Source organism: Syzygium oleosum, unplaced genomic scaffold, assembly GCF_021117445.2.
Source record: "Syzygium oleosum isolate NSW1041296 unplaced genomic scaffold, Sole_v2.1 Sole_v2.48, whole genome shotgun sequence".
Lineage (NCBI taxonomy): Eukaryota > Viridiplantae > Streptophyta > Magnoliopsida > Myrtales > Myrtaceae > Syzygium > Syzygium oleosum.
In genome coordinates this window covers 1,035,522-1,050,914 of record NW_026607532.1, presented here as the reverse complement: position 1 = coordinate 1,050,914, position 15,393 = coordinate 1,035,522, and the positions used below count along the sequence as shown (strand labels likewise).

At 39.6% G+C, this 15,393-nt stretch overlaps 3 protein-coding genes across 9 annotated transcripts; all 3 read right to left on the bottom strand.

The window, feature by feature from the left end:
- Positions 1-673: 673 nt before the first annotated feature.
- On the bottom strand, positions 674-3,061 carry LOC115681462 (probable aquaporin NIP-type). The gene is made up of 5 exons (XM_030605423.2): positions 2,812-3,061; positions 2,496-2,717; positions 1,434-1,631; positions 1,243-1,304; positions 674-1,113 (listed from the first exon to the last, which is right to left on the bottom strand). Exons 1-5 carry the CDS (start codon positions 2,947-2,949, stop codon positions 894-896), a joined length of 840 nt encoding a protein of 279 aa, XP_030461283.2. The 5' UTR covers positions 2,950-3,061; the 3' UTR covers positions 674-893.
- Positions 3,062-4,569: 1,508 nt separating this feature from the next.
- Positions 4,570-13,834, bottom strand: LOC115681323 (uncharacterized). 7 transcript variants are annotated; one of them, XM_056306906.1, is made up of 12 exons: positions 13,701-13,770; positions 10,084-10,155; positions 9,720-9,790; positions 7,497-7,575; positions 7,349-7,423; positions 7,110-7,224; positions 6,966-7,023; positions 6,814-6,885; positions 5,760-5,890; positions 5,550-5,673; positions 5,406-5,465; positions 4,570-4,839 (listed from the first exon to the last, which is right to left on the bottom strand). In XM_056306906.1, coding segments are annotated over exons 1-12 (906 nt in total). In that variant the 5' UTR covers positions 13,749-13,770; the 3' UTR covers positions 4,570-4,838. The 7 variants fall into 7 exon arrangements, with proteins under 7 accessions (XP_056162881.1, XP_056162882.1, XP_056162884.1 ...); XM_056306907.1 differs by lacking the exon at positions 5,406-5,465 and having other exon boundaries at positions 10,052-10,155; positions 13,701-13,834; XM_056306909.1 differs by lacking the exon at positions 5,406-5,465 and having other exon boundaries at positions 10,052-10,155; positions 13,675-13,807.
- On the bottom strand, positions 10,962-13,676 carry LOC115668194 (pentatricopeptide repeat-containing protein At3g12770). The gene has a single exon (XM_056306904.1). The coding sequence runs from the start codon at positions 13,224-13,226 to the stop codon at positions 10,962-10,964; it is 2,265 nt and encodes a 754-aa protein (XP_056162879.1). The 5' UTR covers positions 13,227-13,676.
- Positions 13,835-15,393: the final 1,559 nt, after the last annotated feature.

The following is a 15,393-nucleotide window of genomic DNA, read 5'->3' as shown; positions in this document are numbered from 1 at the left end:
TGAAATTCACTAAACACATCCGACTATCATTAATTAGAGGGAAAAATCTCAAATAATGACCTAATGTGGATGTGCTTTTTTAAAAAGAGAGTCTAGAATAGACGTTGTCTCAAATAATGACTTAAAGTGGCCGTTTAATTTCAAATAAGGATCTGAAGTGGTCATTTAATCTTGAAGAAGGTTCTGAGTTTATCAGCGGGTTCTCGAGATGTGGCGGGTTCAAGCAGATGGGTTGGCCTGGATTGGTGTTCCGGGTCGGTAGAGACTCTCGAATCAGCATAGGACAAGGACCAATATCTCTCAAGGAGGCCATAGTTGAGAGATGTGGATGCGGTCATTGAAGAGCGATTGAGAAGGGTTTCGGGTAATTTGAGAAGAAGAAGAGGAGGAAACTCTTATTTGAGACTAAATTGAACTCTTATTTGAGACTAAATTGTTGCTTTAAATATTTATTTGAGACAACGTTTATTATTACGGGCCCTCATTTATGAAGACTCATCCACTTCGGGTCATTACTAAAATTTTCCCTTGATCGGATGAACAAGTTATTGACCGCGTAAAACTTTTTTATCTCTCCTATGTAAAAAACAATCAACCATTCCAAGAATTTAACAGTCGAGCTTTTTGTTATATGAAAAAGTTTAACCATTACGATGTTAATTTACTAGCGCGATAGAGGAAGGAAAATTAGTTTCGATGCAACTCATATAAGTAAATAGTAGCATTGTAGTCCACGAAACGAGTAAATAAATTTGGATCCATACTAAAGTTCACCTAAAAAGCTCACTTCTCGATTCATGCTCAAGAGAAAATAACGAGACGGAGATGAAACTATAGCTCATGAAGCGGAGGAACACAGGACAGGATCACTTGACTTGCAGACTCTTTGGTCCTCATGGGTGGTTGTTCATGGAGATGGTCCGGAAGAGGGAATTGCTCTTGGCGATGTCCCGGAGCGGCTTGTCCGTGAACCGGATCAGATTGTACGCGAACGCCCCGGCCAGGGCTCCGACGATCGGCCCGACTACGTACAACCAGATTCCTTTGTAGGTGTGCTTCACGATGGCCGGTCCAAGGCTCCTCGCCGGGTTCATCGAGGCTCCCGATACTTGCCTGCGAAACGAATCGTATCGAGCTTTGCTGATTTCGAGGGAAATGGATAATAGAGTAATGGGTCGAGAACAGATCGTAATTATGGACACCCGGCAACGCAACTAAAATGAGATTGGATCGGACACTCACCCTCCGACGAAGACGTTCAACATTATCGTCATCCCGACCGCGATTCCTCCAAGTTCTCCTCTCTGTTAAAACAGCAACATACGTGAGTCTTTCAACCCCCCAAATTACGTTACAAAAGGCTAAACCATTTATAAGATCAGCTGATGCAAGAACGGGGGCTCGTAAAACCAGTTTGCATTAGAGATGCAGACCGCTCTATTGTCGGTCGTGACGCCGGAGATGACAAACATCAAGAGGAAGGTGATGATGATCTCGACCAATAGAGACTGGCCGCTGGATCCGGCCGGTACCGTCCCGAAGAAGGTGCTAGGGGTCACGTCCAAGATTCCGGCGAGGGTGGCGCTCGCGAGTATCGATCCCATGAGCTGGGCTGCTATGTACAGTGGAACCTATAACAGTAACACCATGTTTAGTTTCGAGGTTATGAGAATCTGCTGCTATTTTTATGGGGAAAACAAAGATAGTCCAGTTCCAGTAAGACGATACTTGTGTCCATGCACACGAGCTATCAGTTTTGTCAATGTAATGATGAACAAATGTTTCACTTTCTAACCCGGCATTGGAAAAAAACAGTGAATTTTTTTTTAATAACATTCCAACTTATATTGAGGCTCCATTTGTTTCACGGAAAATGAATGATTTGAAAAATATATTCCTAATATTGATCGCTTGAAGTACTTAGTTTATGAAAAATGTGTTCATTACCAACAACAATTTATGTCTAAATATTTTCGTGGACGTTCATTTATTTTTATAAGAGATATAAGTAATCATTTTTAAATCATTCATGTCTCTCAAAACTGAAGGAGCCTGAGTGTATAACATGTTCTATTGACGAGATGCAACTCAATAACTCTTCTATTTCTAGGCATGTCATGATTTAATTCCCTTAAAAAGTATAGACTTTAACTCAAGTCATAATTCCAGCCCAAACTTTTTTTTGTCTCGTATAAAAAGTATAGTCGTTCCTGTGACATCTTTTGGAAACTTTTGGATATCCGAAAGTTATTGTTTTTTATGAAAAAAAAGGGTTTAGGTCAGAATTGAGAGTTTAAGCTAAAAAAAAATTAGGGAAAAAAAAAACGTTTGGGCCCTTTAGACTCTTTTTAAGGGAATTACATTTTGTTTTAGATTTGTAACACTTAATGAAATCAAAATCTAATATGTTGCCCCATCTCTCTTGCAGTTCATGGTCATAATGAGCTTTTAATTCAACTCCATAAACACAAAAATTGAACTATATGGCCACTCACCTCCCAAAACGGAAACCGCCGGAACGCGGCGAGAGTGATGGTGACGGCCGGATTGAAGTGGGCGCCGGAGATGTGCCCGACGGTGTAGATCATGACCATGACGATGAGTCCCCACGTCACGCATATCCCCGGGAACGTCACCTGCCCATAGATCTTGTTCACAGCGACGGAGCCGCAGCCGGCGAAGATGACGAAGTAGGTGCCGATCACCTCAGCTATCAACTTTTTTACATGCATGATCGAATTTCATAAGCCATGCAAATCGTTAGTGCTACTGCTAGTGCTGCCACGAACACATTATTGATAGAGTGCATACCTTTTGCGCGGTGGTGACGACCAGAGGCGACGAGCAGAAGCCGATGAATCCGCCGGACGTGGGCGTGGCGGAGGCGGCTACCCCGTCCTCCATGCTCGAAATCTCCGATTCTTGAACTTCGTCGACCCTCGCCGCCATAGACAGAGAATGTGTTATGGAGAGAGCTTTGAGAAGAGAGGGAGGCGAAGAGATGAGATGAGATGGAGGTATGAATCAGGTAGTTTTGCAAAGGAGATAGTTTGAGAGAGAATATCGTGGATTTAGTGTTGGTCATGGGTAAGTGGGAGCTTAAATTTAGCTAAGTGAGGTTATCCGGATAGGGAAATTGTTTTATTCTTTTTAAGCAAACGTTATCTACTCAAAATTAGTATCTATCTTAATAGGGATAATTACACAAATGGTCCATAAACTTTGATCAAATGCTCAATATGGTCCCTAAACTTTTAATTTGTTCAATTTTAGTCCCTAAACTTTAATACAATGTGCGATGTGATCCCTGAACTTTTAATTTGTTTAATGTGGTCCTTGAACTTTTTATAAATGTCCAATGTCATTATTCCATTCATTCAAGCTCAGGGACAATATTGAACATTTGCATATAATCCAGAGACTAAATTGAACATGTACAAAAAAATTAAGGGACCACATTGAATATATTAAAAGTTAAGAGACAGTATTGCACATTGGATTAAAGTTTATGAACTACATTGAATAAATTAAACATCCATGGACCACGTTGCACATTAGGTCAATGTTGAAGAACTATTTATGTCATTTTCCCATCTAAATAATTATCTCTACATTTATCTTTAAAATATGTTCAAAATGTTATTTTTTTGTTTTTGTTTTTTAAGTTTGCCCGTAAAATTTCATAGAAACGCATTATCTATTAAATTTTAATTAAAAAAATGACGAATTTCATTAATCAATTTTGTTTATGAAGTTCCTTAAAATCATCATTTAAACGTTTCCCTGCCGCACCCAAGATGAAAATTTGCCCTACTAACTCGTGACACAAGGGATTGATTGCCTTGACCACTTTCTTCACTTATCCCCTTCTCTTGATTTGCAAACGTTATCTGATTCATGTTGATGTAATCCCAATTTCTTGAAAATGAAATCATCATAATTGGTTAAATGAACAAATCCCATAATACAGACCAAAAAAAAAAAAAACGAATCCCATAATATAAAAACGACAGTTGATGTTGTCCTTTCAGCCCCTCTCGTTCGGATGTGCATCATGCTTGTAAGGTGTACCAATTTAAAGGAGTGAAATCATTAAATTGAAAAAATATTTTGAGTATCTGCATTATCAATGAATGCTATCACCTTCCTAAAAGGTGCTACTTTCCTTTTTACCTTATGCTATTTTTAGCGTTATATGAATTATGGTTAGTCAAGATTTCAGGTTGGAGAGTTCCTTTAGTGTGTTATGGGTAGGATTAGACTAAGCTTCCACAAATAAATGGATGTCTCGATCAATTAGATACGGAAGAAATCTCATTATGAGGACAAGGACACGCTGTCGAAGTAGGTTAAGGTTTGAGTAACACATCAATTAAACGAGGATCGTTTACGATTTTAGCATTGTAAGAGTTATGAATGTGACTAATGGTGGCATGTGGTATGATTTTCATGAGCAAATTGTCGTTCTTTTAATTTATATTTTCGTCTCACTTGTGATTCATGTATCATTCATGTAGGTCTCACAGTGACGGATAAGGTGATATAAGTCGAGCAGCATAAAAGGAGGAATAGGTCAAAAGCCGCATGCCCACAAAATAACGGTCTCCCTCGTTAAGTAGTGCGAATTCACGTCATAGACACAGGGTTGTGGATGAAATTACTTGAAGGGATTGATTCTAGGGGGAGGAAGGTGCTCATTCTCACCAAGATCTCTCACTAGCATGATATCTCTCCTCATAATGAAATTGTGATACATTGATTTAGCTCCTAGTGTTGTTGATTTTGACAGCAATTGGCTCAGAACAATATGGACAACTCCCGAAGAGAACATCGAATGACCTGCAGCAACAACACACGAACAACAGATCAAATTCACTGCAAGCAAAACAAGGAGAGGAGATGGACAGGCAACCAGAGACAGAAAGGTCCAGGAGGATAGCACATTGTCCATAGAAGCAAAATATTGGAGGTCATTTGGTATTGGGTAGTGCAGTGAACACATCATGGTGGAGGGCCATCATGGACAATTAAAAGGCACGATAGTCTAAATTTTTCAAGGACTCGGATCAAAATAACTTGTGACAGACTTGTGACTGTGTAGCAGTTATGAAAGCTATATCCTAATGGTAGGCCTTCTGCAAGTACCCAGTTCAAAAAAAATAAAACCGACCACTGAATTGTGCAGACTTGTGACTTTTCAACGGATGATTTGTTCAGATTTGTAACAGTTTAGTGAGCAAAGCCAAAATATGCAGGTGTAATGCTCAAATCTTCCTTGCGTCCTCCAAAAGCAAACCATAATCACTTTTTGAAATTACATGTGGTGCATAATTCAAAAAGTAGTGTAGACTACTGCAGCAGAAGTGTTGTGTACTTGTTCAACCTCTGGTATTCAAAGAGCTTACTATGAGGGGAAGGTCAGAAGCAGCCTCCAAGAGTATAGGCCAAACTGCTTACTATCATCCCTACATGAACTAAAATGGTTGGAGCTATTTTCATGCAAAGTGTAGGTAAAAGAGAAGGCATGGGATTAGGAAAAGTCAACTTACTGCCTAGTTGTGGTGATAGACCGCAACCAATCTATTAGACAAAGACTATGAAAAGCTCTGCTGCAGTTTGCATTATCACACTGGTAGTCCGTTGGACACCCACTCTTGATTCCAAGTTCATCCTCTAGGTAACAGAAAATTAGTAGGTGAGACAGTATCAACTGATGATTGTGGTCATTGCATGTATTCATGCATCTGAGAAGGTATTACCAATGGGAAGATGTTGAGCATAACATATTCCACATTCCAGTTGTTGCTCGTCCTTCTCTGTATCTGGGGCCTTTGGTAGTTCAAACCCCAAAATACAGACCAGATTTTCTCGGAAAGGTTTTTCTTGCATCCTATAATAGATAAGTGCAAATCAAGCATATTAAATGATATAAGCGACTGTAACAAGATGGGTCAACTCGTATAAGAAATGAAAGAAATAGATAGTTCCGAATTGAGGCCAAGATGATTGTTTAGTTCCAGATCTATAGCACTGTGCTGATAGTTGGACCTGGCAATATAGAGCAGAATAATAGGAAACTCCACAAGATATCACAATTGTAGTGAAACAATGAGAGATACATAACGATCATCGTTTTACTTAGAAGCACATTAATTGATCTGACACCCACTGGAACCCTTTTAGTTCTAACTAGTTCTCAACAGTGTAACTCAAAATCTAGAAATAAGATGAAGATTGATTGCAAAGTTATGGGTCGTCTATTAATGAGAAATTACTCGCTTTATATGCATTTAATATAAAAAACTACAAAGAATACATGAGAAAACAATAGGCAAGTTGCCAATTCATATTCAGAAGCAAAAAGTATGAAAGATCTTTTCTCTAGTTATTCCAATGATATCAAAGCATTAAACTCTTCACCAAATATTTGGTCAGCTTAAGCATAACACAACAAGCAAGTGTAACTAACCAAGCAAGACAAACATAATCTCACTATGGTCAAGAAGGCAGCAAGGGAGTGCACAACCTTCAGTGCCAATTCTAAGCCCTCTTGTGAAAAACTACAAACCCTTGTAAAGCCATGTCCAGGTCCTTTGATAATATCCGTCTTCCTCAATAATTTACGGTCAGATCAGATTTCCTCAATATTTTACATGCGCGCGCAGATCCCACACCTAGGTTACAAGCTCAATGTGTCTATCTGTAGCTCAGGAGCTTCAAAGGACAAATACTTCCTTTTCTATTAAAGCCAGCCAACAGTGTCATACAATCCAAAGGATCATGGTAAAATATACTAGTTAAGTAGACAAGTACCATTTTTTGCAGTTTCTGCTCCACGCCTTTCTCAAAGGGCTTATACTAGAATCTGGACCCATAAAACGGCACCTATAGCAGTACAAATTTAAGTTGCAGCACTAAACAAGTCCACGGTACCAGCAGCAGCTGTAATTCAGAACTATTCTTACTCTGGTACAGTTTTAGGATTCTGTGCATTTATAGATAACACGACAATGCAGTCATTTCCTTGCAAGAAGAAAGGAGAAATATTGGAGTTAGATGAAGGACAGAATTTGAAAATATAGTTTGATGTTGGAGAAAGGAGGAATTACCTATATTGACTAGACGTTGGCACATAGCTCGGCATGAAAATTTAGGATTTACAACCCAAAGAGAGTTGTCAATATCATCTAATGTGGACCAAAAGTCCTCGAGTGTATCCACATGCTAAAATTGTAATGGACAAATTAACATCCTTCTTATAAATTAGTCCTTAAAGAAGATACGGTTTCTCATAAACGGCAGAAACAATTAATCATCAAAACCTTCAGCTGACAACCTGTATATGTACCTTTTTGAACTGAATCACAGCATCCTTCAATCTTGAAGTCGCTGACCATTCTATTTTAGGAATATATGGTACATCCTGGCAAGAGGTTCAGTGAGTATTATGACCTCAGAAAAGGAGGTTAGACATGATCGAAAGTAAATATACTGACCCCTGAGATAGAAGGAGGACAACGGGGGTAAGTTTTGTCCACTTGAACTTCCATGACATGAACCCTTCCACTTGCATCCCTTGTAATTGATTTGTCAAAAAGTTGAGCACTTTGACGGTTACGAGAGAGGTGAAGGAAAAACAGGTAATATCCATAGAACTAGTAAAAACAAGCAGAAAGAAAAGAACAACGTATGAGAGGGGAAAAAGGAAATGTCTCCAGAATATGCATGAACACACAGCTCCCAATTAAAGTGTGTATGTGCATACATATTTTTAAACTAACAAAGACAAGAACCATTAAGACAAGCTTATACAAAATCCTTAGCCAAAAAATTCAATAGCACTAAAAGTTAAAAGTTATTAAGCACAGACGATAGGAATAGTAATATAGCTACAACTTTCTTCAAATGTCAATAATGGAAGAGATTTTATCTCCAACAGCAGCAAGTGTAAGCACACCTTACATGGATGTGGCCATATCGAACCAGACTAAAGACTACAACAGGAGTATAAGCCAGACCTTATGTAAAAGACAAAGTGTGACCACGTCAAAACGGGATCTAAGTGATGAAGCACCGTAGGAAAGAACCATATACAAAAAGCTGACATGCCCTCTCTCTTTTCGTTTTCTTTTTTTCCCTTTTCACTAAAAACAAGTGCTTTGTTAGTGAAACAAAGTACCAGAAAACTACAAAAGAGCAGGAGAAGCTAGCTTCATAACCAAAGACAACAAAAGCATAGGTAATTTAGTGGATGCCTAGAGCTCAATGGACAATGAAGAGAGAAGCCATTGAGCTCACGCAACTTGGATAGACAAATGAACTCAATGGTGGATGATGAACAACGACCAGCAATGACAGACAAACAGTGAATGGTGCACCCGCAAGAGGTGCGAAGGAGGTCCACAGCGGAGCTTAACTGTTCCATCACATTAGTTTCAGGCTGGAAATGCCCTAGCTTGAGGAAGAGTGTTGAAGAATACTGGTTAGATAAGTGTTAGGTACCATATGTAAGGTAGTTAGAAATTTGAATGTTAAGGGGGCGTTTGGCAACTTGCCAAATAGTAAAAATTTCTGTTCTTTGTTCCCAGAATCAGTTTGGGAGCAGAAATCCGTTAGTTAAAATTTTTGTGCCCAGGAACAAATTTGCAAAAAATTGTTCCCAGAATCAGTTTTGGAACAAAATCAAGAAGCCAAAAAAAGTAGTTTCTTGATTCTGGAACAATTTTTCCATTTTTGATTCTTCTTGGTTTTATTCTTTCTTTTTTATTTGTTCTTCATTTTCTTCCCGGCCTGCCGCCGGTGACCGGCCACCGGCGACTGTCCATCGACGACCGGCCAGGGCCGGCGAGGGTGGCCCTCTCCGCCCCCGGCGACGGCGAGGTCGGCCTTGCCCAAACGGGCGAGGTCGACCTCGCCGTCGCCACCCCCGACGACGGTGAGGTCGGCCTCGTTAGAGCCGGGCGAGGTTGAGCCTCGCCGGCCAAGGCGAGGCCGACCTCGCCGGCCAAGCGAGCCGACCTCGCCGTCGCAGGTGGTGACGGCGAGGTCGGCCTCGCCTTGGCTAGGCAAGGCTCGACCTCGCCAGATTTGGGCGAGGTCGAGCCTCGCTCGGCCATGGCGAGGCCGGCGGCGAGGGCCGCGACGCCCTTGCCAGGCCCTGGCCTGTTGCCGGTCGCCGGCGTCGGCGACCAACCGTGGCCAAAGAAAAAAAAGAAAAAAAAAAAAAGAAAGAAATATTAAAAAATTCAAAATATTATTAATAAAAAGAAATTTTGTGTAGTTACCAAACGCATTTCTGTTCTTTTTCTATTCTAAGAATAGAAATTTTGGGCAGTTACCAAACGCCTTCAAATGCTTAGAAATTGTTCCCGGGCACGGAATCAAAAAGAATCATTTCTAAGCAAAATCTGTTCCCGGGCATAGAATGGTTGCCATGCGCAGCCTAAGTAGATTATTGCTCTATGCTCCATAAGTAGAATATATGTAATCTTGCATCAACTCAAGTGATAAAATGTAGCCCTTTGTGCTTTTGTCTCCTCTCTTGCGATCCCAAATCTTAACAATTACTAAAATATCTTCAAAAACATAGAAGCCAACTGAGAATCATTCAAAAGACACGACAAAAGATATAGGAATTACAAGATGAAAGGGTTAAAAGAAATGCTGAATAGCTCCATCTTTGAAAAAAAGACAAATAATTATCAACAAGTGCAACTTACAAGATGCGGAAGCTGAGAAATGTTAAATTGTCACCTAGTCGCACCAAATGTTCCCATCCAACCTCTTCAATCTGCATATAAATAGCAAATTATCAACTTATCATGTCCAGGTAACAAAAAGAATTTCTCATGCCTCCAGAATGAAAAGAGAAAATCATTCATCTTGAACATAAATATCCTCCCCCAGGTAGAATAGTGAAACAAGCTTAGAAGAACAAGAACTAGCATAATGCTGCAAATTGCAACCATATTGGCCTTTTCATAATGATGAAGCTACTTAAGCACGATACAATGAGAGTTCCAAAAATGTGTGCCAGCAAGCAAATACTCACAGAAACACAAATGCAAATTACACTTTGGTCACCTCTGAATACAATTTGCGGCAAAAGGAAGATGAGTTCGCTAGCTCTCTGCATCTAATTTGTCCAGCACATTCCTGTAGTTTAAAGAAAGAGCGTCCATCATACACATACAGAGTTCAACAATGCTGTTATCAAGATGGCCAAATTGTGTGAACACTTATGCATCCAAGGTTATCCTGCGATCATTGGACCTTTTAGGAAATTTCTCATATGTAAAAATATACTTGGTTGTGTCAAATGCAAGGAATAATATGAAACATGTGCATATGCCATTAAAATAATCAATATATAAAACATTCTCCAGAACGAGAAAATGCATGCAATATCATCTTGGCCACTTATGGTGACAAGCTTGTCTAAAGAAACTCAGAATCTTCGATTAAGTGTCATGAAAATAATAAAGGACAACCAAATGTTGAACAAGATCAACAAACTTTGGGAATTGATATAGGAAATAGTGAAATTTGATTTCAATTGAGGAAGTTACTTCTGCTCTAAATTGCAACCAGATAAATGGTATTTGTTAGTATGTAGAGTAACTATTTCTTCAAGTAGGTAACAATTCGAAGCAATCCTGTTTAGTTGCAATAAGGAAAGCAACGACGAACCCTCAAATAATAAAAGTGACCAAAAAAAAAACCCTCACATAATAAAAGTGAATAAGCTTGTTTCTGAAAGGGCATTAAAAAGCTTGCTGTGGTGCTACCACCACTGAAATCAGCTCATGTACATGCCCAACTTTTCACAGAAGTTCCAGAACTACCTTGATAGGCCAGACAAGAACAAAACGCGGCCAGAGAAGCCATAATAACTAGTCATACTTGTTCTTTCTTTCCTCTACTAACGAGATAACAAGATTATGTGACTGATCAATACCTCCTCACCAGTAGTCTCCACAGGAACAAAGCCCATCCTTAAAATGATGGAAACGATTCGCATCTCGCACGACAATCTCTCTATCGACAAGCTTAGATATAAATTTGGTTGCTGCATGACAGTTAACACATGCACGGAGATTTTTTATTATACGAAGTGTTGTTCCAGGAGTAGTGCTAATCAACCCATACGCAATGGCAATTCTCTCACTATGATTACAAAGGAATTGCTCCTTCTCTTCATGTATCAGGTCATGCATCACAGACTCTGTACTGGGGACAAAACCAGCCTCCTTCAACCTGCTCTCCAATTTCTCAAGTTCTTCAAATATTTCCTCAGATCTTGGATGTGACTTGTCTCCTACACGGAAGGCCTGAAGCTTTCCATTGACCTCAATCAAACTGTATCCAAGGTCCTTATTGAGACCTTTTTCTCTCATCAGTACTCGTATTTTGGCAACTTGATTCCATAAACGTAATGAAGCATAGAGATTTGAGAGTTGAACAAAATGTCCAATATTATATGGATCTAGTGAGAAAAGATGTTGTGCAGCATATTCACCCAGTGCCACATTACGGTGAATCTTGCATGCACTCAAAAGAGCACCCCATACAGATACACCTGGTTCGATTGGCATCTTTAGGATAAAATTGTAGGCTTGGTTTAAATGTCCAGCGCGTCCAAGAAGATCGACCACGCAAGCATAGTGCTGATGACGTGGTTCAATCCCATAACTACTCATGCTGTGGAAAAATTCCCACCCCTCTTTTAAAAGACCTGAATGGTTGCATGCAGTGAGAAGTCCAACAAAGGTGACATCATTTGGGCACACACCAACTTTCTTCATCTCATGGTAAAGATCAATGGCTTCTCGGCCCTTACCATGCAATCCATATCCCACAATCATAGCACTCCACATAACAACATCTTTGTCTAGTGCACGATCAAAAGTTTTTCGAGCCAAATGTATGCTTCCGCATTTTGCAAACATATCAATGAGTGCTGTATTCACAAAAATGTCATCTCTAAATTCACTCTTAGAGATGTACTGATCCATCCATCTTGCCAACTCAAGAGAGCCCACTTGGGCACACGCCAAAATAGCAGATGACACAGATATAGTATCTGTTTTTATGTTTTTCGAGATCATGCCTCGGAACAGCTCCACAGCTTCCTCAGCATAGCCATTCTTTGAATACCCAGAAATCATGGCATTCCACAAAATCAAGTTCGGCATCTCCATCTGATCAAAAAATGTTCGGGCAACAGTGACAAGACCACACTTGGCATAACAGGCTGTGAGAGATATAAGCAAGTCTGGTTCATGCTCAAGACCCATCTTGATGACACAACTGTGAACAGATTTCCCTTGTTCAAGATCCTCTATATCAGTGTATGCTTTAAGAATACTCACAAGAGCGATCCAATCAGGATGTACGTTCAATTTCCTCATCTGGCTGAAAATTCTCAAAGATTCCGTCGGCTGGCCATTCTGAGCATACCCAGAAATCATAGATGTCCACGATACAACAGTCCTATCACGTAATTGGTCAAACACAATCCTAGCATGCTCAACCTTGCCGCATTTGGCATACAACGTCACAACACCATTCTGCACAAACACATCTGATTCATACCCATGCCTATAAACCTGTCCATGTACACACCTACCTATTCCAAGAGCAGGCAAGCCAGTACATGCTCTCAAAATGTAGGGGAGGGTGAAGCCATCCGGATTGACACCAGTCCCCTGCATCTTAGAGTACAATTCAACAGCATCACTGAACAGATTGTGCCTTGAGTAACCCCTAATTATAGCATTCCACAAGAACACATCCGGGTCAGGAAATTCATCGAACACCTTACGGGAATACTGAATTTCTCCAAGGTTTGAGCTCCAATTGACAAGCTTGGTGATCAAAAAACTATCATTATGTAGTCCTAGGACCAGCAACTTGGCATGGATTTGATTCAAATGTCCTAAGCGCGTTGAGTTTTCAATAAGAGAAGCAAAAAAGTCGTCCAGACTCAACGTGCAGTTCTTGAAGTGTCCAGTCCCATGAAGGTTATTGTCTAGGCAGAGGGGCAAACTACTGCTACATCTAACAATTCGAAACGCGAAAACAGGAAAGGAAACGCGGGATGCTAGAACGCTTGCCGCATCAAACGAGGGGGCACGGCGGAAAACTACCCGCATCCCGTGGCTCGGTCTCCGGACCAAAACTTCCCCGCAGCGCAGATGGCGGACGACACGGTCCGGCCTGCCCATCACAGTTTGGTCACCTCTGGACACAATATACGGCAATGGGTGTCCATCATGACCACTCGCGCTTTCAATGGCGTTCTCTCTCGGATGTCCAAGCACAGCGCCTTCTCAATCCAACCGTCGTCAAAATCGTGTCTTGCCGGGTCGGGGTCGAGCCACATGCATTGAATTACGCATCTTAAGGGTAGAACGGAGAGTCGTATCGTCAGGCTCACGCTCGCCCTCGAATCGCTGAACCAATGGGGAACAAATATTGCGGTCTCAGCCCAGGTTGTTCAGGATTGCGCAGAATCAAACGCCGAAGCTTGAGAGACTCCTTGAGGAGCCCAAATCAACAGTAAGAAAATATATCGTTTAAAAGTTTCGAAATCGGAGATGAATGTAAATTTGCGAAAACAGTTAGGAGACGCCGAGAACTAGAAGGAGGAAACGCCAGAGCAGAGCAGATTACAGAGTCTCAAGAGTCCGAGGCCATACTGTAGCGATGTCAGCTCGGAGAAGTCCTCGCTTCGTCGTCGTCGTCATCGTACACGCAGTCCACAGCTGAACTCGCAATGCTGCTTGCAGATGACTCTCTCTCTCTCTCTCTCTCTCTCTGCTGCTCATTCGACAGGCAACGGAAGGCCGAGCCTACGTTAGGTTAGTGTCTTGCTAGAACATCACCTATGACAACTACACGAAAATTAACGCTTATTTATTTTACGAAAAATAAATGATTTAAAGTTTTTTTTAAAAAAATAATTATTTAGATGGCTTACATAAATTAGTAATAAAATATATCTTCAGTCATACGTGAAAATATTCAGACATAAATTATTATTTAAAAATAATTTTCATCGACTAATAATTTCAAGTGAGGTAAGCAATTATTTTTAGGAAAATATTTTTCAAATCATATATTTTTTACGAAATAAACTAAATCTTAATTGTCGTCCCTTGTCCGTAAAAATATTTTCATCATATTAAAATTGAGTGGTGCGATAATTTGTATAAAAAGTTTAACCAATCAGAAGTTGAAATCTTGGTGCTATCATTTCCTATCGACTTAAGTTAATCGTAGAATAAAGTACACTGCAACTTGGGGATAATTGTGCAAAAAAGTCCTAAACATATTATACTACTACCAATTTATCATAAACTTTTCAATCATGTCAATTTAGTCATAAACCTTTTATCGATTTACCAATGTAATCCCTTCAACCAATTTTGACCTGGTCGCACGTGGATGCCAAACGTCATATGTGGCGTGCCTGACATTGATATGAACAGTTTCTGCAAATTTAGAATTTTTTATATTTTCTTTTTCTTTTCTTTCTTTTTTTTTTCTTTTCCAAGGCTAGTGACCCCCATCGGCCCTTAGGTGAGGGCAGGCAACCCTCGCCAGCCCTATGAAAAAAAAGAAAAAACAAAAAGTTCAAAATAAATAAATAAAAATTCAAAATTTTTGTTAAGAAATTTGCAAAAATTGTCCACGTTGATGCCAGTCATGACACGTAGAACAGCCAACGTCCATGTCGGCGATTCCTAACCAAACAGAAGGACTACATTTGCAAATTCTCAAAATGTTTATAACTAAATTCGTATAATTAAAAGATTTATAACTAAATTGGCCGGCACATAATAAGTTGAGATTTTTGGACAATCTTCCCCGACAAATTGGAAAAATTGAACAATATTTGACAAAGTGCGTATCGTGTGGCCAATTTCTTGTTCTGCATATGTTAGTTTTTTTTTTTTTGGTCGGAGCAATATATTAGTTAAAATACTCATATTTTTATGTGAAATATACGTACTTACTTGATTTTCAATTAAACTTTTCTGCACTTTTGTTGAATTTACGGAAAAATAATCGTACTCGTAGAGAATCGAATTATACACGTATAAAAGCACATGAAGTATTATACTTGGGTTAAAAGTACTTCAATTTTGAACTTATTTGATGTCATTTCTTTGGTTAATTAATGATGTAACACGCTAAGCGTTATTTATGTGACCAAAATATAATTACTTGTATTCAACATTTACATAAAAATAATTGAAACTTTTCTGTATGCTCACTAGATAGCACGAGGTAATGATAAAAATTCAATTACTAGATGCGATACTTCTATAAAATCATACAATTTAAATATTATAAAAATGTAGGTTTTTCCCGTTTATTATACCAGTG